Genomic DNA, 26550 nt, shown 5'->3' with positions numbered 1-26550 from the left:
TTAAAACCACAAGGGCAGGGTAAAGGGGCGATCTTCATCTATAAATCAACACGCATGCCGTGCTTCAAGGCGCTACAACCAATTAGATTCAGCTCCGAAATCTCACCTGGCTGATGGAGCAGACATAGATATCCAGGTGGCCGAGCTGTCCACGTCCGAGTGGAGGACATTGCTCGAAGAAGGGACGTGCTGGTTACCGTGGATGTGGGCATAACTATAGTTGCCCTCCAGCTGAAAGGTCACGCTCTTATTTTCTGTCCTCCCGCCTGACGTTTGGGGACCATCTCCCTGCCCGTGTCCCTCCATCCTGTCCAGGTGGTTGTCTACAACCGTCGCCCCACCATCCAGACCTAAGAACCTGCGGTCTATAGCCGCTCGGTAGCTGGGTCGCCGGTGTCGCTCGCTCTCAGACTTGTCCACGGCAGCCAAGAAGCTCATGCGGCGGAAGCCTGCTGGGGAACTCTGGCCAGCACAAGAAGCGGGCTTGGCCTGTTCATTGTTAGCTCGCTCTCTTGGCCAGGCGCTAGGTGCGCACACACCACCGCAAGGAAGCGCCCGGGAGGAAGAGACGTCGGAGTTGGAGTTGCTGTCCATGCTGGTGGATGTCACGCTGTCCGTAGTGCCGCTGGTCCAGCGCTCGCAAGACCTCACGAACTCCAGCCTTCTGTGTTGAGCAGGGGAAGAAGTGGTTGAAGTGAGAACTGGCACCGCGTTCTGCCTGTAGTTCAACTGACTACCGTCCGTACCTACCATGGTGTGGCTTGCCATGTTCGGGGAAAAATTGGATCTGGAGTTGAAGTTGTAATCCAAGGTCGTCGCTGCGTTGAGGCCGACTCTGTCGTGGCCAAACTTGAGCTGAAGAGAGGGGCAGGAGGACATGCCGTGAAACTCCAACCCCAGTCGAACGGCTCGGCAAGCCATGCAGTCCACGTCTTCGCAGGACATACGAAGGTAGTTAAGATAGGGGTCTGATACTTGTGACTTCTTGGCCATTGGGTAATAGTTGCCATTGAAGAAGTCAATTGTAAGAGCATCTGAAAGTATCATCAATATCATCCTCATACTTATCCTCCTCCTTATCATCATCATCGTCGTTATAATTTTTAGTGGGTTTTCCTTAATGCATGACATAATGAGAACCAGAGGAACGCTAAGCAGCATCAGTAAAGCTGAACTGTATGGCAAGCAAAAGTTTTAACTTTTTCCGAACTGTAATTAAATTTTTAAATAAACGTCAGTAATGTAGTAACAGTTTAGTCATTCGAAATCCACGACACCTAGTAGATAGCATGTGCGCAATCTGTGTAAAATCTAGCTGTGAATAGCTGACAAAGCTTGTTAACGTACCGACGAGAGGAGAGCTGCCAGACGATAAACTTCTGTCACAGCACCGAGTTCTTGTCTTGCTATGACTGCACGATTTTTTGGGAGACCCAAAGGGATGACTGACACTCTAAAGAAAAAAAAAAAGAGTTTACTGGATGCGGTGCCACAAAAGAGAAGCTTTTATAATCTTGTTTTCCCCAGTCAATTTGTCTGAACTTAATTTTTTTTCCTTGTTCGATCATCTTATCAATAAATATCCCGGGACTGTTAAGCCAGAATTGGCGGCATAGCCTTTTTGAATAAAATATGGAAAGCCCAAAAATAATAAACTGAACACAATTTTAATTCTTCATATATGATGTGTACAGCTACCAGTACAGTATGCATGCTCAATAAAACATTACCTAATCTCTTACACACCGATCTGTTTTACTTCTGCAGTCTTTTTCTATAGTTGTGAAGGCTAGTTAATCCCAAAGATATTGTTGTAAAATGTGCCAATATCGTATGACCGTTTTCACTGGAATATTTGTATTCTGAGTCAAGCAAGCTGTATCCACGTTTTGTAAAATCATTAAACTTTGTAAGAAAATTCAGATAACACAAGAACACAAAACATAAACATAAATACGTTTCAAAGCAAATAGATATACTATAAAATACGGAGTTCTCTCTTTTAAAAAACTCAAAAGGTTTTAATGACAAAGAAACTAAATCAATAAACAAACCAAGATTTTATGGGTTTCATGTTGAACACCAAGTTCATCTTGACGGGCCTTAATCTCTTGAAGTATCTTTTCTTTGAGTTCCTCTGTGGAAGAGGATATGCCACTGTCCTCCTGGCCACGGAGCAAACCAACAAACAAAAACACAAAAAATAAGGAAAAAAAGTTACCTGGATAAAGGCCTAGTATAAGTGTTTTTACAATGGTTTTCAGATTTCAACTGCTCTGTAATCTGCCATCTTTGTAAAATAGCTGACAAAGCGCCAACGTGTCCATATGTAATCACTTTCCATTAAACAATCAGGTACACCTCTTGTTAGGGATTATCAGTGCAGCGTTTGCATGCTGTAGGGTTCCTAGTCGCGCAGATTATTTTTAGAAGCCAAGATCATTCCCTTGTTTTCAAAGATCTGCCTTATTCGACAATGCCTTCAATTGTTGACGCATTAAAACTAGTGTTACCGTGTTTCATGTTCACAGTTACACGTAAAGGCTCGCTTTCTAACTGTGGAGTAATAAGATACTAAAATTATAGTTGCTTCTGGTAGCTAATAAAATATTAAACCTCATGATTTCTCCTAATAATACGTTAGACTCTAAACGAACTTTGTGTTAGTAAAATCTATAACCTGATCTGTTCATATATTAACTGTTTCCATTAATGTTTCATGGTGGTCGAAAAATCCAAGGTAAGGTTAAAAACGGATCCATACAGTGATTTTAGCATGCTTGAAGAAGTCAACAGAACGTCCTGTACACATCAATTGTATTATAGCTACCGTGCCACATTCATCTTTCCCTTGAGAGACTATACTATGAACGTTAGAAAAATATATCTGAACTTACGTGGAAGTCAAGGTATTCTGTTTCCACATCCTTCTGAACCAACCTCCAGATGTCTCTGAGGTCCAGTTGCCGGGCGAGTGTAGAAGTGCTTAGTGAATCCTGTCACACAAAAACAAAGAGTGAAAACAGAGCACAGAATGAGCACAACACATTTAGATGAAGACTAAATTTAGACTAGCCACAGGTCATATTGTGACTCATTCTATTCTTGTCTAGGAGCTAACTATTGACAATTGTGCTCAGAAAAAGGAAAGATGGGGATCAAGCAATCATTTTAATGAATTCAATCATGTTCTCTCAGTAAAGTTTGATTCTGTTAAAAAAAATCCCAACGTAATTGAAACTCTCAAACACTTGATCCGAACTGTCAGTGGAGAGCTTCATATTCCTTCCAGTTTACATGAGATAAAAGATGTGCAAAAAGATTGATGGGGTTTGGGTTTCAAACGGCAAACTGACAATCAGGTAATCATACATATACACATACATTAATAATAGCTGCTGTTTCTTTGTTTGCAATAAGATGTTATATTATCTGTAATAAAAATCTATCGTATTGACGATGAGTCTGTTTCTTCATCACATCAAAATTCTACTGCTTTTTGCAGTTATGTCGACTTATGCTATGTTTGATTAGTCGTTGCAGAAAAGACTAAGTGTGAGAGAATTATTTTTTGGCTGATAAATTATAAAGACATACACGTGAAAATAACTGTATACTTTAATGATAATTTCTATCACAAACTATATGCTTACTTCACGGACTTAAAAGGCGTTATTAATCGGAACAAATTATCGAGTGTGTTATTATGTTTGGCAGATTATTAATACGCCCATCACCTAACACAAAACTACCGACAGAATAACATAACTGACGATAAATGTTCCATTTAGAATGCCATGTCGGGTTAGGACGGCCCTTTATCCAGTGGTATAGTAGGAAACGAGTTTGTGACGATAATTTCTTACCTCCAGTTTGGCACATCGGCTCTTTTCTCTCTCGAGTTTGAAAGCGGCTTGCAATGCTTCCTCTTGCAAATCTGTGATCTTTACTGCGACAGATAGGACACATGCACGCAGCATTATGAACCACACCTCCAGACGAAGTCACGAATATCCTGGCATAAGCCGGTTTACCTAGCTACAGCAATAAACCAGCAGGACACTGTCTTCCCCCAAAATATCGCATATGCTAGTCCGTTCAGATACGCTATAGGGAGGCCAGAAAACGGAGATTGTGAGACAGTTAAAGGTGGGGTTTGGGGTTTTACCCTTTTCATGCTTTACGTATGCATGAATGTTACGACTAAGCAGGCACATTTAATGGTTTTCATTGATGTTTTCGTGGCTTTTCCTTTTGCAAAAGCAATTATTGTTAAATCGTGTTTCATAAAGTGATATGACACGTACGTAATATTTTATGCTCAGAGACACAAAGTAAAATGTCTTACATTCTGCTTTGTGATATTTCTCGGAAAGCAGCAGGTTGGACCTGAAAAAAACACACGTCTTTAAAAGAATGTCTGAAAGATGTGCACTACACAAAGTCACAAATAGAAGAAAGTGTATTCCTGTAATATTTACGCTTGAATGACACAACTTGCCACCTTTCTGCAGACACTGGTGAGAACATTAGCCACCGCGACAGTCTTTAAAAGTGGAAATATGTCACTGCAACGAATTAGATTACTGGGGGAATATGATGAGAAGTCACAGAAAGGCGATAAACACAGTGAGAATAGGCGTCCTACTTTGCATCTTCTTGCGAGGCAGGCGAAGAGTAAAATCAAGACATAGGGCTATTTCTCGCAGTGATCCATCTTCATCCTTAGTTAAGCCGCTTGCCACTCACCATCTCTGGGCTTACACATGTATTTGCAAAAGTACTAGCCCACCGAGACCCAAGTGTGACGTTCATTTTTCTTCCAAAGAAGCAGACGAGGGAATTATTTTGTCCAGCGTACTCAGCAAAGGAATATCCGTCCATGCAAGCGACTCTCTTTCATTACAGTTCACTCACATCTTTTGAAGATGGCCTGTAGGTTACACTGGAAAAGACCTTCCTTTCTCATATTGAATTCTTCCCCAGTCGTGCTGTGCAAGCTCAACAGACGAAGAAAGTTCACTAGACAGTGCTCTGGTGCAGAAAGGCCACAAGCAGCCTCAACTAGTCTAGACACAACGCCTTGGTCCACGCGGAGTGAAGGCTCCGCTAGGGTCGGCGTAGCTGTCGGGCTGGTATTGGAATTGATTCATAGGATGCCGTGCTATGATCGAATTTCTTCTGCATTTCGGCCAACTTAGCATCGTCCTTTCATGTTATCGAAGGAAAAAAATGTAAGAAGCGAGGGAAAGGCCACGATGTGGGGCAAAAATGGGTAAATACATCACCGGATAGGTATTGATCTGGATTTGCAAATTTAACGTATGGTGTTTTCTGTGTAAGCACTAAATATGTCTGGCGCTTAAAAATTTGGAAGATGTTTTGTATACCGTCTAGGAACAGCCTTTCTGTTTTTTGAGAAAAATCTATTTTTAAAAAAATCAACGGGTTTTTAGCATTACCTCGGCTTAAAGAGACAAGTATGAAAGCTCGCATCGGATAATGTATGGGAAAAAATGCCGCAGAAAAAAAGCAATCCAACAATGTGGAGGTAAGTGTTCGAGTCTAAGATATTCAATAAGAATATTTTGCATGCATATTATTGTCCTTGATCACCCACTCGCACGCTTACATATGTAAACGAGGAACTACGTCACGTAACTAGAAAATCAATATCATTTCATTATCACCGCCCACATGCTATAACTCGAAATCAATAGCCATAGGATGCATCAGGAAGAGAACAGCCGAAGCTGAAGCACAGCCGACCCTGTCCAGCTAACAAAACGCCGATAGCTACACGGTTCCTGTTTCTATTTTGCAGTCAGCGTCTAAATCAATAGTTCCTATTCTGTACACTGCTCTTCATACTCCGACTCAAAAAATATACAGTTCAATATGAGAACATCTGCTTGTAGAATATGTGTCTATTGAAATATATGCAGTCTCTTACTTTAAACGACAACCAAAACTAAATTTCATACAGGTTTTTTTAATTGTTTTATTAACACCACTCATTAGGAAAATGAAAACGGTTTATTTTCAAAGACTAATGTTGCTGCACATCCGAAATTCTTCCATTACGAAAGAAATAGGCTGTAGAAAAAACAATTTTAATTGTTATAACCACATTAAATCCCACAGACTGCTTTATTATTTACCAAAAGATCTACATTAGTCAACAAACGCTCTTGAAGATGTCGCAAGGCGAGACTTCACTCACTACTTACTATTTTGACTTGTCCTTTCTGTGAAATTTCTCGTAACCTTTTCTCTCATAGATGCAGAATTTAGAATGGAACTTGGTGACACCAAGGACAACGAGTACACGATATTAGGCCATTTGCTTCCCATTTCCTCTGAGAAGCTGAGGGACACGATCTTTGTTCCGGCGAATAGAATGAAATGTATTCAGTGCCTTACCTGCTTGGCCTTGTACTGGAGGAGTGCGCAGACGGATGCATTGATCTCTTTGACGAGCACGTTCCCATGGCAGTATCCTTCTATAATTTTTCAAAATCTACTTTCCCTGTGATCACATTGCGCTAAAACATCATCAGAGAGTTGCTGTTAATTTCCTTTCAAAAATAATGTTATGCGCATTTTCATCCTTGCTTAATCCAGTTTGAGGTATTTTACATTCAGGCTGTTAAAATTTGTGAAAAACTGTGGTGCTTGTCATGACTATGAATAAGCAGAAACTACATCTGCTAAATAATGATGAAGTAGTCGACGTCTCGTTTACAGTCTGTTTCTGTGTTTGGTCAAACATCCGAACAACACCAGAAATATATTCGTTTACTAGATTTAGCAGCTCCAGCTATTTTCTGCCCTTGTGACTCACAAACTATAGCATTTCTGTCTCGTTAAGCGCATCCATGTTTATGTAAAGAAAACTGTCTACAGACAGCGCCAGCCCGCAAAAAGTACAAAATACATTGAAGCTTGTACTAAAGTTAAAGCATCTCTCTTGAACCACATTTGTCATGCACTTCTTTAAGCTCTTTCTCGTTTCGTATGTGACCAGCCCTGTTCTGAAAGAAAAAAATTTACCACAGATCTGGTGACCTATGAGAATCGTAACTATGGCGACTTGTTTAATACAGAAGTATCTCTAACATTTATAACCGTCTTTACTTCCATCTTTGTATCACTGTTTCCTTAAACCCTTAACATTACAGATTAGTGCCACATCACTGTTCAGAGAGAAGACCTAGTAAATCACCATATGTAGAACAGTCTGTGGAAAAGCACGCTAGTATTCCGTTCGATCTCGCTAGAACTTCCTGCTTCAGTACGCTTGCCAGCTCCTGCAAGGACGCCAAGAAAAATCGTCCTACACATTATGAGACCAGTTCTCGGCCATCAGACGCAGTACCAAACACAGCAAGGCCTGTTTCTGCCTGCCAGCACTGTGATACGTCAGACACGGAATCTCTTCTTCTGCTTGTGGTTTCTTATGCAAGTGACCCTCGTTTGTCTTCTCTTTTCGTGCCTGACCCTCAAGAAACGTTCGACTCCCATTCTTCGCTTTCACTTATCCGCACGAAAGGCGTTGGGCACTCCACAGAATCCATCAGGCGGCGGATCGATAGTCACCAATCACAGCCTCTATTTCTTCCGTCAGATGCACTGCAACGTTCCTTCCTCTGATTGCGCTTCACTCAGACACTTTATTTGGATATGAGGACAAGTTATGGCGAGGTAATTGGATGGACCACTCTTTATCGGATGTGTTTGATAAGAGTCAGCACGCTTGCACTAGCATGCATCTTGTTCAGTAAGATCCATTTGGCATTTTTGTTGCTAGTGTGTACGTAGAGTCCTGTGAAGTTGTGCATTTCTTTCTAATATTTCCCGTCATTCCTTATGCAATCATCATCCCCACACCACCATTTTTCAAAACATGGTTTCATTGATTACAGAAAGCTTTTATTTTAAGACGCGAAAAACTGTCCACCTTTTTTCTAAAAAAACAGTGCTATAGATTTTATTAATATTGGCAAGTTTTGTCTGGAGCAAACACGACTTTTCTCTGCGACCACACGATGGTTCCTCGTTCTAAGCTAAAATACCACCCAAATGTAACCTCCTTTAACATGCTTTTTTTAAAAAAAAAAATCTGTTCACATATACACAGAGATGTCCTCTGTATGCAGTCTGCAAATTGTTAGAACTATAAGCATCTGCATCTCTTGCTTTTTATATTTCTTAAAACTGGAGAATATGATGTGTAAACACAGCAAATATATTCTCGACGCTTGGTGCAAGCAAGTGCATTATGCAATAAATTGAGAATCCTTCAATTTCCGGTGGCGATCAAATTGGCTAAAATGTTACTTAACGAAATGAGCTATTTTTCAGAACGTGATTACTTCATGATCATAACACTTAACTGAAGCACATCAAAATAATGCATAAAACCATGTACATTACCTCCAAAGATCATTTCAAAGCTCAGAAATAAGAAATTCTTACTTTTCGAGCTGTTGTATTTTTTGTAGCTGGAGTGCCAGTATGTCTTCTTGATATTTGAATCCTGCGTCTTCGTGATCAGAATGTGAAAGACTACATTTATTTTTGAGCAATTTCACCTGCAAGATTGGACAAATCATGAAAAATAAAACAACTGAGAAAAAAGCCCTTATACAAGTAAGTCATTTACAGGAATAAAAAGGTAGAGATTCAAAGAGTAAGAAAACTGAAACAACAATAGAAGGTTCTCACTAAAAACACAAATGAGAAATTTAAAACAGAAGATTTTTTAGAGTGATCAATAGCATCTTTTGGATGATGTTTACAGAAAAATAACAAATAATCCCACTGAAGATTGCATATCGACTTATTTAAGTTGTAAATAAAACGGACTTGAGTTAGTCACATCTATGACTTTCAATAGCTGCTTTGGCATTTTATGAAAAATCTGAAACAATGTTATGGCAAATGCTAGTATGATTTGTGAATTATTCCGAGTATATTACACTGGTCAACAATTTTTTTACAAAGACTACATCTTAGATTTCTTTGCCTGTATCTTGTACACCTGTTCGGGAGCATCTATGGGGAGTGTCCAGCAGCAGTCATCCAGCATGGTAGTGGATAATTTTTCCTGGTATCGTTTTTCCACTGCTGCGATGTCTTGGTGAAAACGTTCGCCATGTTCACCACTAGCCCTACCATAACTGTCAGGAAAGAAATCCAGATGGGAATGAAGTAGATATTTAGAGACACACTGCAGCCAAGTGTTCGATAGTGCATCAGCATGTCTTCTACTAGTTCCTTGTAGTTTTCTGCCCTTACCTTCCAGAAAACGCTTATAGACACAAGGCGAAAATCATTCCATGATTGTTTCGCATCACCTTGCAGCTAGTTGTTGCAGCCGGTCATCTTTAAAGAGCTCTCGAAGGTGAGGATCCACAAAAACTTCTTTAATCTTTGCCTCGTTGAGTTGAGGAATTTTTCATGCAGGTATCGGAAAGCTGCCGAATTTCGGTCCATGGCTTTCATGAAATTCTTCATCACACCCAGTTTGATGTGAAGTAGGGGTAGCAGGATTTTGTGAGCATCGACCAGAGCTGGGTGCTGTATATTCTTCTCTCCTTCTGCTATATTTTGTCTCAGAGTCCAGTCCTTGCGCAAGAAACGTTTTGTATATCCCTGATGCAGTCCCGTTAACAGGGCTACCATCTTCAAATCACTTCAGAAGTGCCAGCTGTGCTTCTTATATTCAATGGAATTCAGTAACTGCTTTTAGTTATCGTAAGTCTCTTTCATGTGAACATCATGCACTACTGGAATAGATGGAAGACGGGCCTCACTGTGCAAAAGCATAGCCTTACGACTCCGTTTCAAAAAGTCTAAAAATACTCTCCTTTGTTGTGGGTCATGAGTGATTTCTAAGGCATTCATGAGGCCCTCAACATCGGAACAAAATAACAAATTACCTTCCTTTCTGAAGAAAGGTTCCAACTGCTGGTGGCGCTTTCGATATGAAGTAATTGTGACGTATTCTTCTAGAAGATTCCATTGTTGGGGTCTTGAACCTAGCAATTCTGCTTTGTTCTTGAATAAGTCCAAATCATGATCCAATCCATGTCATGTAGTTCTTCCTGTGTTATTCTGTGTGGGGTTGATGATGCACCACAGTGAAAGTCTGTATTAGTGCCTTCTGACCAGCAGAACAACAGGTCGGCTCACCCTCATCATCATTTAGATGAATCAAGAGAATATTCTACTGGAAGTTCTAGAATAGGAGGTCCATCACCATGTGGAACCGGTCTCAATGCAGAAGGAATGTTGGGTTTTTGCTTTGTTATCCAACCGGAAAGAGAAGAAACGAAGCAGAAGTAACGGTGATTTGTGTGGCTGCTTGTCTTTCGGCACACCATGGAGACTGCAAACGACCTTGATGGTCTTTTGCCATTTAACCTCTGTAAAAGCTGTGTTGCACATGTAGCACAACATATATGTGGCGCCCAAGGCTGGTCTTGGTCACCAATCTTGCATCTGAAGTAAAGATGATATGCTTTCTTCACTTGAAACTTTTCTTCTGGTTGGCAAATGTCCCTTCCTCACAAATACAGCAAAAATTGTCCACGGTCTTAACGCACTTTCGAGGCATCAGTGTTTTGTATTGTAACTAAATGGATAAAATAGTAAGTTTTATATAACAGTAGCTTAAACTGTATCCCACGAAGTCTGCAATATCTCAAATGCTCAACCTTTCTGACTGGGCTTTATATAGTACACTGCTGACGTCAGCTTACTTAAGCAGTCACCTGGTAGTAGTACTGCATTGCATCAGAAAACTCTGGATGATGTGTGCATGACGGTATTAGCAATGTAATGCATTATTACATAATTCTAGGCTTATTTAGAATGTTGTTACAGTCCTACTAAATTTGCACCGTGAAACATAGAAAATGAACTATATCAAATGTCTTCAAAACGACAGCCAATAAAAAAAAATTTCAGCACATCAAGATACTACAGATTACGATCTTTTTAAGTCAGTAATAATTTAATTGTTGACCAGCGTTATGCATTCTTTCTCTTTGCTCCTCGTTAGCCTTTATTGGATCTGTAGATGTAGCCAATCGCCTTTAGAAAGAAGCACTTTTCCCTTCCAAACACAACAGCATAGATGTAGCCAGTATGATTTCAGCATGACGTCCAGCTCACCTGTTGTTGGAGCTGAACTTTCTGCGTGCGTTCCTCTAATAGTAAATCTCGCAATACGACGACACGGGAGTCGGGTGTCACGACAGAGCCCTCGCTACTCGGATCACTCAGCATGGTATTCAGCACGCCGTCATGTATCTGACGTAAACGCTCGTTTTCCTCTGGAAAATACGCAGTCCACTGCTGAGCTACGTACTGTTCTAGTCACGAGGTATTCAGGCAAAATCAGGCAAGCAGAGGAAGAAAAAGAGAGAGAGTCTATAGGCAGGCGGGAAGACAGGCTGACCCAATGAACGGTAGGCAAGCACTATGAGGGAGAAAGAGAACAAAAGATGGTAATGTAAAAGACTTAAATATCTTCAAAATTGTTCACGGTGTATATATATATACACACACACGACTTTTCAGCTACACCATAAAGGATAAACCCAGTGATCTTTTAGGCCAAGGATTCAGCCAATACTCCAAAGCTGTAGATAAACCACTTCTATTCCAAAATGCCCAAACTAATTCTTAAACAGCTATCCTTAAGCAACCGTTTATCATGGAAAGGTCAATTGGTTTGGTAAGCTTTACTAAAAGTGTTCTGAAACACCTGTGCTTTCAGTAAGGGCCATGCGACGCAACAAAATGCAACACTTAAATGATGTTTAGCTCTTTACTACCAGTGCTGGGTAAGTGGCTGCCCCTTAGCTGTGGTCGTAAGGAAATAAAAGCGACGTTTTTGTACTGCAATTTCTGAATGAATGAAAAATTTGCAGATTCTTGGGCTCCCAAAGAATTATATGCAATAAACTGGTTTATTAAACGGAAGCTATTGTTTACGGAGTATGCTTCATGTTTCTTTGCCCCAATGCAACTTTGCTCCCACTTTATGACTCTAAATCCAGGGTAAAAGAACATCCGGGGGAAGGGGCTGGACAGCACACTATAACTTCGAAAACAAAACGCTTAATTCTCCATGTTACCCCAAGGCGGAAAATTACCCTTGTTCATAACTACAGCTCCTGGACACAATGGGAGAAAATAAAAACGGAGAGCAGTAGATCTCTCTTTTTCTTTAACATCAGTGTCGGGAAGGTTAAATATACATGTATACGCCTTTTTGAATTTCCTGGTACAAAGCTCACCTTTCAAGCCCTTAATCAGGGCAAAAAATCTTCGCAGTCTGAAACAAATTGAAAGTGGGGTATACAATGAATCTTTTAAATGACTAAATGAACAACAGGATGCATTTTTTTCTAATGATTGTATAAAGCTCAATGCAAGGTATTACTTCCCAAAATCGGAGTGAATACCTTCCTTCCGTTCTAGAGGTACACGCCAAAATCATCAGTTTTACCCAATCCCTAGGGAAAACTTTCACACTCCATTAATTCTTTAAGCAATTTAAATTAGATACATAATGAACACAGTGAACACATGAATGGTAAATGTTTGTGTGTATGTTTGTTTGTGTAGAGGGTCTGTGAGAGGGTGAGGGTGTATGTGCATTTTTTCCCACTCTAGACATTACATGCATATCACATTCATTATGCATTCCATGTGTCTGAGGAACTAATCTCTATCTCTCTCTGTCTTTGTGTTCTTTTTTCTTTCTCTGTGGGAGAGAGCGAGCCTGTTTGTAGGTGAGCTCTCATTGTTATCATCTGTGACCTATTTATTCATTAGCGTCGGCCAACTTTTCTACTGACAGGGATAAAGAAGACCATTTGTTTGATTTTGGAACTCTGGGTATATTACAAAGCAAGTTTAATTAAAAATTGATCTACACCAGACACTACATCAGTACACAGTTTTAATCCAGCTCCTTTATGACAGTGCATAAACACTGGTATCCCTCTGGACTTAAATTAGTGTTGGCACCAGATACCTCTTACTCAGACTATTGTCTTAAACAACTCTAGAAGAAGCAGTGTCTACACCTTTACCTGAAACTTGTAGCGCTGTTGTGAGAAAATGTGGCATCCTTCGATGCATCTTTCATAATCCCTCTGTCCTGTGAGGAACTTCTGGCGACATTTTCAGGCAGGTCTACTTGAGAACTGTTTTCTAGTCCCTGAAACGTTCGTTTCAGGCAGGGTATGGGTATTTGAGATAGCAGATGGAAAAGGAACATACGTTAGCACGAAAAAGCAGAGGCTGCTAACATATGCATCGAATCCATTAAAATTGTGACATGTAAGCGTAATCTATTGGCAAACCTCAAAGACATTTGTTTAGTTTTAAGACGTGAATAGTAGTCAAATAAACCTGAGAGAAATGTTTTCACTGATTTTATTTGGGGTAACGTTTTTTACAACACGATAGGTTATCGATGTCATGACCATTTTAGGTATTGTGAAATTTTCCCCGTAAAATGTAAAATAAAGTAAGTGACGAAGACTAAAGTAGAACATTATTATCCGGTACAAAAATACTTAAAAATTGTAACTTTCACCGTTTACTTTACAACACAAGAGAAAAAAGGACGAGAAACACATGCACGCACGCACGTCTTTCCCATAGCGGTAAGATGGAATGAAATCTTATCACAATATCACACTGGTATAAAATGCTAAGAATCTCACTTAAAGTAAACTATCATAAGTTGTAGACCACTGAAGTTCGTGTACTTCTGGAGATATTATTACTCTGTTTCGTTTCAGTCATAGCTAATCATATTATGATCTTTTACCCTTACGATCGATCTTGGACTTTCACTCACATCGAGGACGTCCTCAGGAATGGTAGCTAAAATGGAATCGATGGCGTGCTCAAAATCGTCCACAAAGCCGGGTACCTCTGTCTGATCGCCGGATGTCGAGAAGACTGTGACCCCACCATCTAGCATCTCTTTCTGCTCCTTCGCACACAATGGCAACTGGCACACCAGCGGCTGTCTTAGCTATGAGAGAGAGAAACGCAAACGTATGTTTGTTTGTGTGTATAGGTTATATAAGTAGATTAGAGATCGTGGGTAGACTGGTATGCACATTATAAAGATATTGAGAATGTAGAATCCAATAAGTATTTAAAGAATACCATCCGGAAAACCGAATTTTATCAAATAGGCGATGTGTAAACAGGACCAACTGTCGCTAGACTTGCTCACTAATGGCTGTCACTAATGTGATGTACTAAAATTTTTATTAACAGATTTTCTGACTGTTTTTTTTAACGAATATTTTATTTTCTATCTTGTTAACCTATTTTTCCGACGCTATATTTCGAGAACTATGCGGAACAACACTTTCATGGAAAGATTCTTAGAATCTGTACGTTATTTTTACACTAAATTTGTCATAAAACTAAAATTACTCGCATGTCATTCTGAAAGGATTAACCCATTCCCTGGAGACACTGGTAAGAAAATGACACAAAAAGTGACAACAAAGCTGCGGGTCAGGAACAGTCTACGTGGTTGGCTGGAGCCCAACTCTATATTTCCGCCATTTGCATCTTCTCGCATTATCAGAGACCCATTCCTGCAGAACTCTTGCTGGATTTTTTTCAACCGTAAGTTAGAGAAGGCCTCAAAGTAGTAACGTTGTACTCTGCAGCGGTGCAAAATGCTAAAACGGGCATATAATTTACGGCTGTAGACAATGCCTTGTCTGTTTTCACCTGAAAGTTTATGTAATAAGTTATACCCATTGCTCTTTGTGCATAAATTTGGCTGCCAGCCAAAACTCGTGCGGTACAAAGACATGAAGGCTCCAGTCGCCGGTGGCCTGCCAATCAAGAGTACATCGATACTCTAGCTGTATTGGGAGTTGAAAGACAGTTGTCACTAATTATACTCTTGCAATAAAGAAACACATTTTCTTAGAAACAATCTATCTATCCGTTACTTTATGCCAACAACTAGAGTCGTTAATATTTGCAATAGTGACCTGTGGTTGCAGTACAACGCTCAAGCATACTCTACTCTGTTTCTTGCTTACTCTTACCCTCAAGGTATATTAAAGAATCATAATAAGTAGGAGAAAACCTGTCACAACGTGTAATGTACAAAAATAAACCTTGTGGGCAAGAACCTCTCGGTGTAGATGCATATAATGTCGTCACTTTCCGCAACACAATGAAAACATCATAACTACTGGGCTAAGACGTTTTTGCTGTAATAACACCATGAAATCCACATGTTGCTGCTGTCGCCATTGTGGTGGTTTTGGTCGTCGTCAATATCATCGTCATCCTCATGATTCCTTGTTTGTATTTCCTTTTTTTTTTTCTTTCATTTCCCTTTTTCAGTTCCCCCTTCAGTCACCGTCTGTTTATAAGTTCTTCTATGATGATCTCGCTATATCTGATTATTTGCGGTATTCTTCAAAGTAAGGAGAAAATCCTGAAGTGTGGCAACATAGAGATTACTTTAATCTAGTTATTGGAGATGTAGAAGTGTGGGACTAGGGTGAAATGAGGAATTAAGAAGAAAATCTAAAATGCTTCATTAAAATAATCTGAATCCCTAAATTTGACAGAATGTGTTTATTCTGCTATTTTTGTCCCCTCATGTAAATAAACAAACGTGCTTCACATTTTTAAATGCATAAATGATAAACATAAACCTCCTTGATCTCTGAGTGAATTGAGGCAGAAGTGCTGGACCGAGTACTCCCAGATGTGGACCCTGGGTGTGAGGTCAAAATCACGCCATCCTCGTCGCTGTTGTCGCTGCTGTGAGAGCGAGTTGGTGCCAACAGGCCACTCTGCTGTTGATTCTGCTGCTGCAAACTTCAAGTAAGTATTCAAAGCGAGTGCAACATCTTTCAATGGATTTCATGTGAATGATCCTGCATTATTATAGGTGGTTTTGTATTACATATTTGTTTTATAGAAATGTGTTAAGTTGCAGACGTCCAAGTGAACAGCAACTTAGATACTTAATTAGATGCATCATTAGCTTTTCAACCCCCAACTATCGTTTAAGCTAAGAACACACGAGAAAACAAAACCTGTTTTTCAAACACGTCTTTCAAATACAGAGGTTTGCCAACTACTTTGCCAACTGTTTTACAAACCGTTAAAGTCAGCAGACAGACGGATCATTTTCTCTTGGTTTTGTGATCATTTTAGGTGCCAGAAACGCTGGTGTGACTCAAACCTCATTGCCGTTGAGCATATTATTCATATAAGTGAATGAGTTAATGTTTAGTCAAGCTGGCGAGAGGCCCTATACCATGGCTCCCATGTTTAAAAACCGAAAAGTAAGGCGAAATTTTAGAACAGATGGTAAACACCAGCCTTAAAGGTTTGCCAAGATGTTTGGAAAAAGTGTAAAGTGTAGGTCATATGACAAACAGGAAAACTGATCTATCTGCGAAAAGTATACACGTTTTTCCTTTCTCATTTGTTTGAAGGTTTAGTCCTATCTACCGTCTAAATTCCCTCTTGGACTTCTCAGTTTCTAAATCTCTAAGTATTGCCCTCCGTGTGTTGATACTGGAATAAATTAATGCATGCCTTAACACAGAACAAGAGAATACATATGTCAAAGCAGCAACTTAAAAGTCGGGTTCTAGTAATCAATATTCAAACTTCAAGATATCATTCAGATAATCTAGGTGACTTGGAATAGCAAACATTCATTTGCCTTCGAACCGTAAAGGGACTTCATTCTGCAGGACATCGGACATCAGTTTCAATTATGCTAATAAGCTTAAAAAAAGACAATGGTAATTGACTGTCAATTTGATATGTCGTTTAATTTCCGCACAGGACACACACTGAGGACAGTGGTTAGTTTGTTTAAAAGGCTTGAACTCTTTCTGAAGGTTCTGTGACGCAGAAAGCACGGCCAGTGGCTCACGCATGTGATTGCACGAAAGAACAGCGATATGCATTCTTAATAGAATGAACTGAAAATGAAGACAGACACCAACATTCGTGTACAGCAAACGAACAAATAAGTGAAAGAGAGGAAACAGACCTGCACGCACGCACGCACGCACGCACGAGCGCACGCACAGAGAAGAATAAGTAATGTTCACATATAGATACAGACACATTTAGAATATATGCATATGTTCCCGCACTAGGCCTTTGTATCACCAATAAATCGCGTTGCAGACATTGCACATAGTACGACACACTTTGTGACTCCATTTTGTGTAATTTGACTTTCAACCTCCTGTTAGCATCAGAATCTTACTCTCAAGGCGTCGTTAACCAGTTTCAACCTGAGATCACCCTCTTAAAGCACGTGCATCTTTCTACACTTAGTCAAGCACTCCGAACAGCTGTCTCTAAGTACACATCTTTAAATCACCACTCAGCAAGTATATCACAATGTCCTTGCTTGGCCTCGGTATTTTAGCTTGCCTGTGACACCCTCACAGACACAAGTAAAGGAGCACCGAGTCACAAGGGTCGACAAACACTTAGCTAGGCCTTAAAGACTTGTTGATGAGAGGCTAGCAGAGGCTAAAGTAGGCAATCTTCGACTGATCGTCCCAGATCTTGGTGGTCTCATGGTTCTGTCTCACGAGAAGCAAAGAGCAGAGCGTGTCAGTTGTCAGAAAGTTCGCAGCCTTACTGTACACAACTAGTGTGACTCTACGCCTGTTAACATGCACGAAAATAGCACGCACTCCGAGGACATCTTTCTAATTTCACTATCACCTCCTCATTAGCACGGACATTTCAGTCTCACCTGTTAAGATTCTGCTGCAGGTGTGCGAGCCGCAGAAGTAGTTCTCTATTGTTTGCCTTCAGCTCCTGCAAGAAAGATTCCGTCCGTCAGTTACACATCTTACAGGTTGAATACAGCTGCATTTCAGCACTAAGTCTAATATTATCACAATATAGCACACTGTCCAAGCTGATGCTTAAAATTTATGGTATTTACATATACTCATCTTTTATTCAAACTGTAATCCCTTCAATGTGACACATATATACGTACATCTACCCACCCCACCTTGCTTACCCTTCTTATTCCTTTTGATGGCAGTATTTGGCCAGATACCAATAATCTCACCCCCCCCACCTCTCTCTCAATCGCAAAAATACCCACATGCGCGTGAAAACAAACACAAGTCCACTGACTTAATTCTGTCTTCCTCTCTCTTTCTTCGAAACATATGTGTACATGCATACACATGCAGATGACTTGGGTATTACAGATGATACTTTAATAATACTGGGAATATTTTAACCCCACATAAAGGTATCTAGAGATTATAGTGTTAACAATACTAAACAAAAAGAAATGTAAAAAACTATCTTAGTATGGGAAAAATTTAGTAAGAAGTGAGACTTACGCTTGCTAGTTCTATTTCATGAGATCTCTTTGCCTCAAAAATGTTCTGAAAGTATGCCTGAAAAAAATGAAATCATTAGTTCAAGTGATACAGAGGTAGGAACGTTGAAGACTCCAGAAGAGTTATTTACGGTAATTAATTTCAAAATCCACCGATGTGATCAAGAACAGGATGCATAAGGAATGACTGCTTTTTAATAAAATCTTACGAGTACGCATGGTTCGTAGGTAATAATTTTATGCTCTCAGACATACACGATCTTTATAGTACAACTAAACGCCAGATTGTTGTGACCTTGCTACACTCCAGGCACACATTTTCGAAATCTTCTATATATGATCTATATATCTATATAAGATCTTCTATATATCTTCTATATATTCTAGAAATAAATCAGATCCACTCACCTTGAGATTCTGTAACGACGCCTTCAGATCTTTTACTAATTGTTGAGATGTCTCTTCTTCTTCATTTACTTTCGATAGCTTGTTTGACAAAAAGAAAAAAAAAACCCAGTATATTTGTATTATCTATCAGTTCTGCGTCCACTTTTTTGCGGGTATTTTGTCTTCTGCTGAGTGCAATGGTGGAAGGTATGAGCTAAATACTTAATTTTCGTTTCATGATAAGCCTACTGTATCTGAAACATTTATGAGGAACCTTAGATACCTATTTCAGGATACATGAATATCATTCCTTTTTGTTACAGCCTTAGCAGAGAGACAGCTCTGAAAATAAATTCTTACAGATAATTCAGCATTATAACCACTCAGTTGTTAAAAGAAAGCTGCATTTCTTTATGAATGGTTTCACAAGCAACGACAAAACAAAACAAAAAAAATCCTGATCAAGTGTCCAATCACCTTTGGCGTTTCATTAACACTAGAACAAACTCTACATCACGCTGACAGGCACCATGACTTCTCATTTACCTACAAAATTTGTGGGGCACAAGCTTGCCACGATTTAGCCGACTCAAGGTCAGTTTTCGTCGGTCGTCGAGACTGGCGCGATAGGCAAACACAAGAGACGCACACAACACACACCGTGTATCTAACATGACGGCCGAGCAAGAACTCACCAGCAAACCTAAAGTAAATAGGCCTGAACGTTTCTTAGACTCGATTTCTATTTCAATTTGTACAGAGCAAGGACATAAGCGCGTACCCTCTGTCCCAAAAGCGTGTACTTGCTACCTACAATACGGGTTAGATTAGCCATCGACTTCTATTCAGAGCACACAAGCCATGCTTTTCGATCACTAGATTCCAACCGTACTTGCGAAAGTTTCGCAAAGGTCAACGGAAAACTGGCCACGGCGTTAGAGAAAGAAAATTCTTTTAGATGAAGACCTGGAGTTAATTTATTCTTCTTAGACAATTCTACAATTTTCGGCCGTTGTGCCAGCAGGCATACTGCCACGGTCTCATTGTGGTTGCATCAAACAGGTTGTGTTTAGCTTAATTGAAACATTAGAAAAATCAGTAAGTAGCAGGCAGCAAACTCTATGCACTGCGAAAGGTAATCTAAGATCATGCGTGTAGCAAAGCTCTTGGACCACCAGAAAGCCTACTTGACCTGCCTGTAAAGCGTAAACAATGAACGACAGTCACAACCCTTCCAACCTCAACGGGGGACTTTGTCCCTGTTGCTTTTGAAACTTCCACAAAAGAAAACGTCTCTTAGAGGTGCCCCCAGATTCAACTCCTTAAAAACTGCTATAGAAGTCTATTTCCCCCCATTTTATAATAAATATAAAGGAATAGATGAGTAAGAACAAGCTGAAGATAGCGCTAATCTTTCTCCCTCAACTTCTTCCCTCAATGATTAACATCAATTATCTTATAAGTGCCTAGGGTTTCGTGCATACCTTTAATAACAGTAATAACATTTAACGTAGAAATGCAAAAACAGGGACTATCTAGCTAGCTCTTACCTGTGCTTCACACTCTGACAGCTGAGTGGCAAGTGCGATGTTCTCTTTCTCCTTTCGATTAATGTTGTGCTCGAAGTCCTTGATCTGATCTTGATATCTGATAACCGTGGCTTTTAGCTCTTCATTTTCTGCCACTATTTCTGACTGTAATTCAACAACCTCCTGCAGTCTGCTTGGACATAACCCATCATCCCCACCCCGCGCGCGCACACACGCACACACATGCACGCACAAAATGAGTTAGTCACTTTAGTTTCACTACAGTAGTTTTGCTATTGTATCGGCGAGCATGCTGTTATTAGTGACAGGCCTACAAGCAGTACTGAGCTGGGTTTCTCTAGTAGAAAATAAACAATGAAGTAAAAGTATTCAACGGCAAACGAGAGTGTTATGTTAGATTTCTGGGCTTCGACTAGAAGTACTGAAAATGTTACATCCCGAATAGGAATGCGGTAAACTACGCTCATTTTCCTTAGTAAAAGTAAAATAGCAGATGACAAGCATCAAAATTACCTGTGAATTTTCTCCATCAGGGAGGCTTTCTCCTCATTTAGAGCCGTTATGGAGTCCTCGTGAACATCCAATTGCGCCTGTAGTTTGTTGTTTTCTTGAGACAGCCGACGGATAGTGTTCTGTAACTCCTCCATTTGCTCTTGCAAGTCTGCAGTGTCTCTATTTTGCATGGAATTTACCATCAGCAGTTTTTTAATCAATTCAAATGATAAAAATGTTTCTTTTTTCTCTCTGCTTTTTTTTCTCTTTCAAAGTAAAATAAATGTGCCCTTGTTTAGCTGACAAACAGCCGGCGTTATAATTTAAACACCATGCCTGTTTTGTTTTTTTAAAAGGACCTAGTTCTTTTGATAATAAATTATGTACCACGATGGGTGAAACCAGTCTTTTGCTATTGACTTGAAATCATGCGAACAAAGTAAAAGGAATTACTTAATAGTACATCTGAGGAACTGTGGTTAAAAAAAAAAGCTATTAAATGTCTGCCTTCTCACTGGGAGGTAGTTTAAGTGCTTTGCTTCTGCTCTCGGCTACTATCAAGAACCGAGAATTGCATTCGTAATTGGAATTCATTAGAGACCACTTTTTTTTAATTCAACAATGAATTAACACTCCATTCGTATTCTTTCGCCTGCACCTGATTGCCTAGTGATTATTGTTACTGTGCTGGCTGGCTAGTGTCGACACATCATCCAGCTATGACTCTAGTACCAATATAAAGATTATGTATTAATACGTGGCTTTTATCAGTCAGTCTGCGCGTCTGTGTGTGTGTTCGCGCGCGCGCTTATTCCTCTCTGGTGGTATTTTTCCTTTCCTTTTTTTAACTTTCAGTAAGACACATACAAACGTACGCACGCACACACACATACACACAAGTACACGATTGCAAGTAAATACCTTCACATTGACGTCTAGACTTTTAATATTACTGTTCCCTCTAATGGACTGTACAGCGAACTGAGTGGTCGCCTTATGTGTGATTGTTGTAAGACCAGGGAAGACTAAAGTTACTCCTAAACGTCTGTGTCTTTTTGAGTGCATCCTAAATATGTGTGTCTTTCTCTCTTCGTGTGTGTGTATGAGAGAGAGAGAGAGAGTTACAGCGAGAGACAGTGCCTTTGATGTCCACTCTAAACAGCGTGCTAGTGCCTGTGTACTATGAATATATAAAGAACTTTTAGTCCAGCAATAAAGGCAATGAAAATAAACTATTGGAATATAGTATTTTAATATTAAATTATGTAAACCCTGTCGCTTCGCTTCTATTGTCTGCTAATGCATTGCGAATTATTTACTGCTGACTTAAACACGCGCGCACTCACGCACACCCACTTGCGCGCATTAAAATTACAAAAATACTTACACCCTCCCATCCCCCACTCGCCTACGTATACAAATCCGCCAACACACATGCACACATACACGCACAGAGAACGAGACAATAAAAGAGTCCACGAGACGGAGACGCAGCGACATAAAGAATCACACAATGAAACCAGTCGTTCGGCCCAAAGACCATAAATACATCTCTCAATTTCAACTAGATCGTCAGAGTAATCTAAATGCAAAACCCTTTCAAACCTCTCTTTGAACTCGCTGCTGTTGTGTTGGGTAACAGGATAGGCCAAGGACATAATTCCAAACTCTGCGAAAAGGCAAATAAATTCAGGTGACAATAACATTAGTTGCATAACAAAGCAAAACAAAACAGTTCCTCTGACTACTTTTAGTTTTCGTTATTTTCGGTGACTAAGAGTAGGTAGACTTAGGAGGGACACAGAACCAGAACAAATTACTAAATATTTCTCCCCTAACGTAAACAGACAAAAATAATTATCTGCATATTATCATACAAAGATGTCAATAAATGTTATTATCGACAAGATGAAAAATGTGCATTACACATGTAGGCGAACACTGCCCACCACAAACTTATTTAAGGAAACACCCGCTTACGCGAAAACATCAAACAATAGATTGAACGCATCAAAGATGATACATATGCGAAGAGATGGTGAACAAGCCTTCCAGACACTGAACCCAGACAAAGATAAAGAGCGGCTGTCAAAGTTATCCCGCGTGATGGGTGGCACAGCAGGTTGTCGGCATGAACAGGTCAAAGAGACCGAGAGAACGGAAAAGGTGGTAGTAGCTGGCAGTAACCCAATAAGGCCATGGAGACAACGGTAGCAGGGTGAGACCACCTTGTAGTGAACAAACAAGGTGTGGAATAGTCAAGCCGGAACAGCACAAATGCAGACATGAATTTCTTGGTGGAATAAACTGCTTCAATACAGTTTTTAAAAAATGAATTCTGCGAAGCTCCAGAAAAAGGACTAACAGACGCATTGTTGTGGTTTTATATAGAGAGTGGTGGATCAATAGTCACACCAGGATTCGTCTTCTTTCAACTTTAATTTGTTCGTTTTCGTTCCCTCCTTTACTGGCTTCACAATATCCTCTGTGGGGGTTACAAGTCTTTGTAACTCAGAAATAGGACCACAAACAAATAACTCACCAACATACACGTAGTACCGGGTTCCAATCTGGGGAATAACAGATCCCAGTAACTGATCATAAACTGCAAACAAGAGTGGCCCCATAACTAAACCCTTTGGCACCCACACACTTCATGTCAATAGGTAGACCAAATCTTTATCACAGACTGGGTGAGGTCTTTCGGGTAGAAGTCTAGAGTCATTTCATGATAGTGCCAACGAAGCCACCAGTCACACGAAGTCACTGAAGAGGGATGTTGTGGGCAGATTATCAAAGGGAGCCGAAAGATAAAGCATTGACAGCTTTGAAAGGTGGTCACGGTCACTGGCTGACAGTAGATCACTGATCACAAGTACAAGTGAAGTTTCGATGGAATGGTGCTCACAGTCAGCAGATTGAAATGGCTCTCGTAGCTTATGGTTTGCTAAGTGGGGGTGTGGATGGTGAAGCACAGCTTTCTTCAGTATTTTGGATAAAAAGAGGTTTGAGACAGGCGATAATTTTTTTAGAGACGTGGAAACCAAGCACGTGAACAGAAGAACGAAAGAAAGGAATGAAGAAAAAAAGCCTGCAATAAAATTTAAGGACATTTTTAATGTATGGAAAGGAAGTATGAGCAGCACAGGCATGGCTTCGCATAACATTATTTTATGAAACATACCTCTGACTCTATTCTGTGGAGAGCAAACAGCAATCTGCATGCTCGCACTAAGAATTTTGTTCTGTGGCATTACCTCTTCCTCTACACCAGAATCCCTGATATAAAAAAAAGAAAATGAATTTTATAATAAAGTTTATGAGCAGGCTGAGGATTTTGCTTCGTTTAGATGACTCAGACATGTAAGGAAACCCCCCCCCCAAATACTTAAAAAAAAAACAAAAAAAAAAAAACAAAAAAAAAAACAAAGCCAAAAACAAAAACCAATGGTTTGCAAGAAATATCACCAGACTGTAATCTCGGACAGACGCGAAGAAAATGTCTTTCGATGTCACGGCCATGAGGGTTCCAAATGCTTATACGAATGTCAGGTATATATGGACGCGTGAGCTGAGAGATCCACTTAATTGCCGCTGGGACAAATACTGTATTGCATTGTATGGTATGGCTAGCTCAGTCAGCCACATTCTGCTAGAAGGCCACTAGCTGATTGGAAAAACTGTGAATCTTTGTGACAATTGTGAATATTACTGCATTTTGTCATCACAGAACAAGAAAATGCTGAAAAAAACCTATGCTACAAACATGTACCTTATGTGGTCGCACCGAAGTCGCTCAATCCACCTATGCATGCCTTGCCTGTAGGTCTCGAGGTCCACATCAGCATCCAGGCCCAGAGGATCAAGACATTCTGAGAGAGTTTGCACCGCTTTCTTGTGCTGAATACAAAGACACAAAAGCATAATGAACACATTTCTTGGCTTTCTCTTCGCCTGTCAATACCAATCGGTAGTTTATTCTTTACTTCCTATCCCTAAAGGCAAATTTCTGCTGTTGACATGTGAAGGTTGCACCACCAAATGGGGTTAGAAATAACATCGATCCACGTGCAAATCATTTATACACATTTCTCATTAAAAAGTATTCGCTTTAAAATCTACGTGCAAACCTCATCATCTCTTTAAAAAATAAAGTCAATGAATTCAAGCATTGTAAAATATTTTTGCCTAGTTTTTTTCTGCGAGAAGAGCAGCAAGTGAGTAAAAACGGGTCATTCTTTTTATGGTGAGCTCTTATGGTGTGCATCTTGGTTTGGTTCTCCGTGCAAAAATTACCTTCTGGTGCATGTCCGTGACTCTCTCGAGGTAAGTTATCAGGGAAGACACCGGAACAGTTCCCACATTTTCCGAATCGCAGGTATGAAACAAACTGTCAATTATGTCCGTTTCTGACATCAGTTGAGTCACACTGACTGTCTCCATTTTCCCTGCTGGTTATTGTCTTCCGTAAGTCTATACAGCCTTCGTCTTTTCAGCAACTGACAAATATATAATAGTGCAGTTGTGAAGGGAGAAAAAAATATTCCACTGGGAAAAGAGTATTTCGACGTATTAATTGAACACGATTTAAGAGGCTTATACTCTGGGCTGGGAAAATAGTCTGTTATATGGAGCCACACCTAGATCTTAATTTAAAACAAAACTTTAAATCTTATTCCTCTGCGTGTGCATTCACCCCCTAAAAAAAACCAAAAGTAACATTACTTTCAAAAAATACAACTTTTAGCTTTGACGTTGACATTGGCATTTTGTCAGTGTTCTTTTATAACGAAAGTACGTGGTAGTAAAGAAAAATAAAACCCAGTGAAACATGCTTAGTTGTAGATTAAAATTGTCTTTTCCAATAATTTCTAATAACTGAATCTTTTCAGTTCATGTTGAGAAAAGCTCTATGAATCTTCGAAATTTTTAATCTTTCTTCGATATTGACTGCAAAAATCAAATGAGATTGGTTTTATGGAACTAACACACTGAAAAACTTTGAACTGAAAACTGCGAGGCGGACTACTGAATAATCATTCTCTGCTACAATTAGTATTACGAGTAGCACATAACCACAACCACCTCGGACTTGTACCAATACTTTCATTTGTACCACTGATTATCAAATTTTACATTTCTTGAGAGGCCTACATGAAGAGCGACTAGTTCTATCTACAAACTTTTGTCATCATCAACTTTCTCATCGGTTATCACTGAGTGGAACCAAAGAAATAATGTTTTCTACATTTATAATATTAAAGTTTGCTTTTAATTTTAGTAATAGTTTACCTGTATATGTCGAAAGCTCTCTTGCAAAGTGTGATTCTGGTCAGCGAACTTTTTTCACGTCAAGCCTAAGAATCTCAACTAGTCTTAAAAAGCTTTCAGTTACATTTGACTAAAACTATCGTCTGCCTGACTAGCGAAAACCATTCGCAACCTCAAATGGTCGTAAAACATTTCCTTAAAACATTGATGACACTATGGTCTATAAATAGGCATTAATCATTTTCAATCAATTTCAAACTATCCTTTCTATTATTTTCATCATGATTAAGTTTATAAATTATTTTGCGACATCTTTTACCGAGAAAATTGTCTTTTCTACGCCAGTCTGTGACCTGCACCCTTCCGGAAAAAAACCCAGAAAAGCCATATTTCCTGATCAGGAAGTAGATTTTAAACTTTAAA

At 39.7% G+C, this 26550-nt stretch overlaps 1 protein-coding gene across 4 annotated transcripts in view; it reads right to left on the bottom strand.

The window, feature by feature from the left end:
* The window catches only part of LOC112566096, a 38777-nt gene extending 12227 nt beyond the window's left edge, over positions 1 to 26550 (bottom strand). The window contains exons 1-22 of one of the 4 annotated variants that reach the window (XM_025242056.1): positions 26149 to 26546; positions 25153 to 25355; positions 24629 to 24756; positions 24041 to 24135; positions 22462 to 22525; positions 20878 to 21036; positions 20365 to 20533; positions 18836 to 18913; positions 18429 to 18485; positions 17819 to 17883; positions 15735 to 15900; positions 13859 to 14068; positions 13113 to 13240; positions 12312 to 12349; positions 11182 to 11342; positions 8479 to 8594; positions 4349 to 4389; positions 3867 to 3949; positions 2898 to 2996; positions 2055 to 2165; positions 1348 to 1453; positions 107 to 1034 (exon numbers count right to left, since the gene is read on the bottom strand). In XM_025242056.1, the coding sequence (XP_025097841.1) occupies positions 107 to 1034; positions 1348 to 1453; positions 2055 to 2165; positions 2898 to 2996; positions 3867 to 3949; positions 4349 to 4389; positions 8479 to 8594; positions 11182 to 11342; positions 12312 to 12349; positions 13113 to 13240; positions 13859 to 14068; positions 15735 to 15900; positions 17819 to 17883; positions 18429 to 18485; positions 18836 to 18913; positions 20365 to 20533; positions 20878 to 21036; positions 22462 to 22525; positions 24041 to 24135; positions 24629 to 24756; positions 25153 to 25299 (3149 nt within the window). In that variant the 5' untranslated portion in view covers positions 25300 to 25355; positions 26149 to 26546. Of the gene's footprint in view, positions 1 to 106; positions 1035 to 1347; positions 1454 to 2054; positions 2166 to 2897; positions 2997 to 3866; positions 3950 to 4348; positions 4390 to 8478; positions 8595 to 11181; positions 11343 to 12311; positions 12350 to 13112; positions 13241 to 13858; positions 14069 to 15734; positions 15901 to 17818; positions 17884 to 18428; positions 18486 to 18835; positions 18914 to 20364; positions 20534 to 20877; positions 21037 to 22461; positions 22526 to 24040; positions 24136 to 24628; positions 24757 to 25152; positions 25356 to 26148 lie in introns of all 4 variants that reach the window. The other 3 variants (XM_025242058.1, XM_025242059.1, XM_025242060.1) reach the window with 3 other exon arrangements.

This window comes from Pomacea canaliculata, linkage group LG6 (genome assembly GCF_003073045.1).
Source record: "Pomacea canaliculata isolate SZHN2017 linkage group LG6, ASM307304v1, whole genome shotgun sequence".
In the NCBI taxonomy this organism is placed as follows: domain Eukaryota; kingdom Metazoa; phylum Mollusca; class Gastropoda; order Architaenioglossa; family Ampullariidae; genus Pomacea; species Pomacea canaliculata.
Note: the sequence above shows the minus strand (reverse complement) of the source record. Positions and strands in the feature narration are given on the sequence as shown.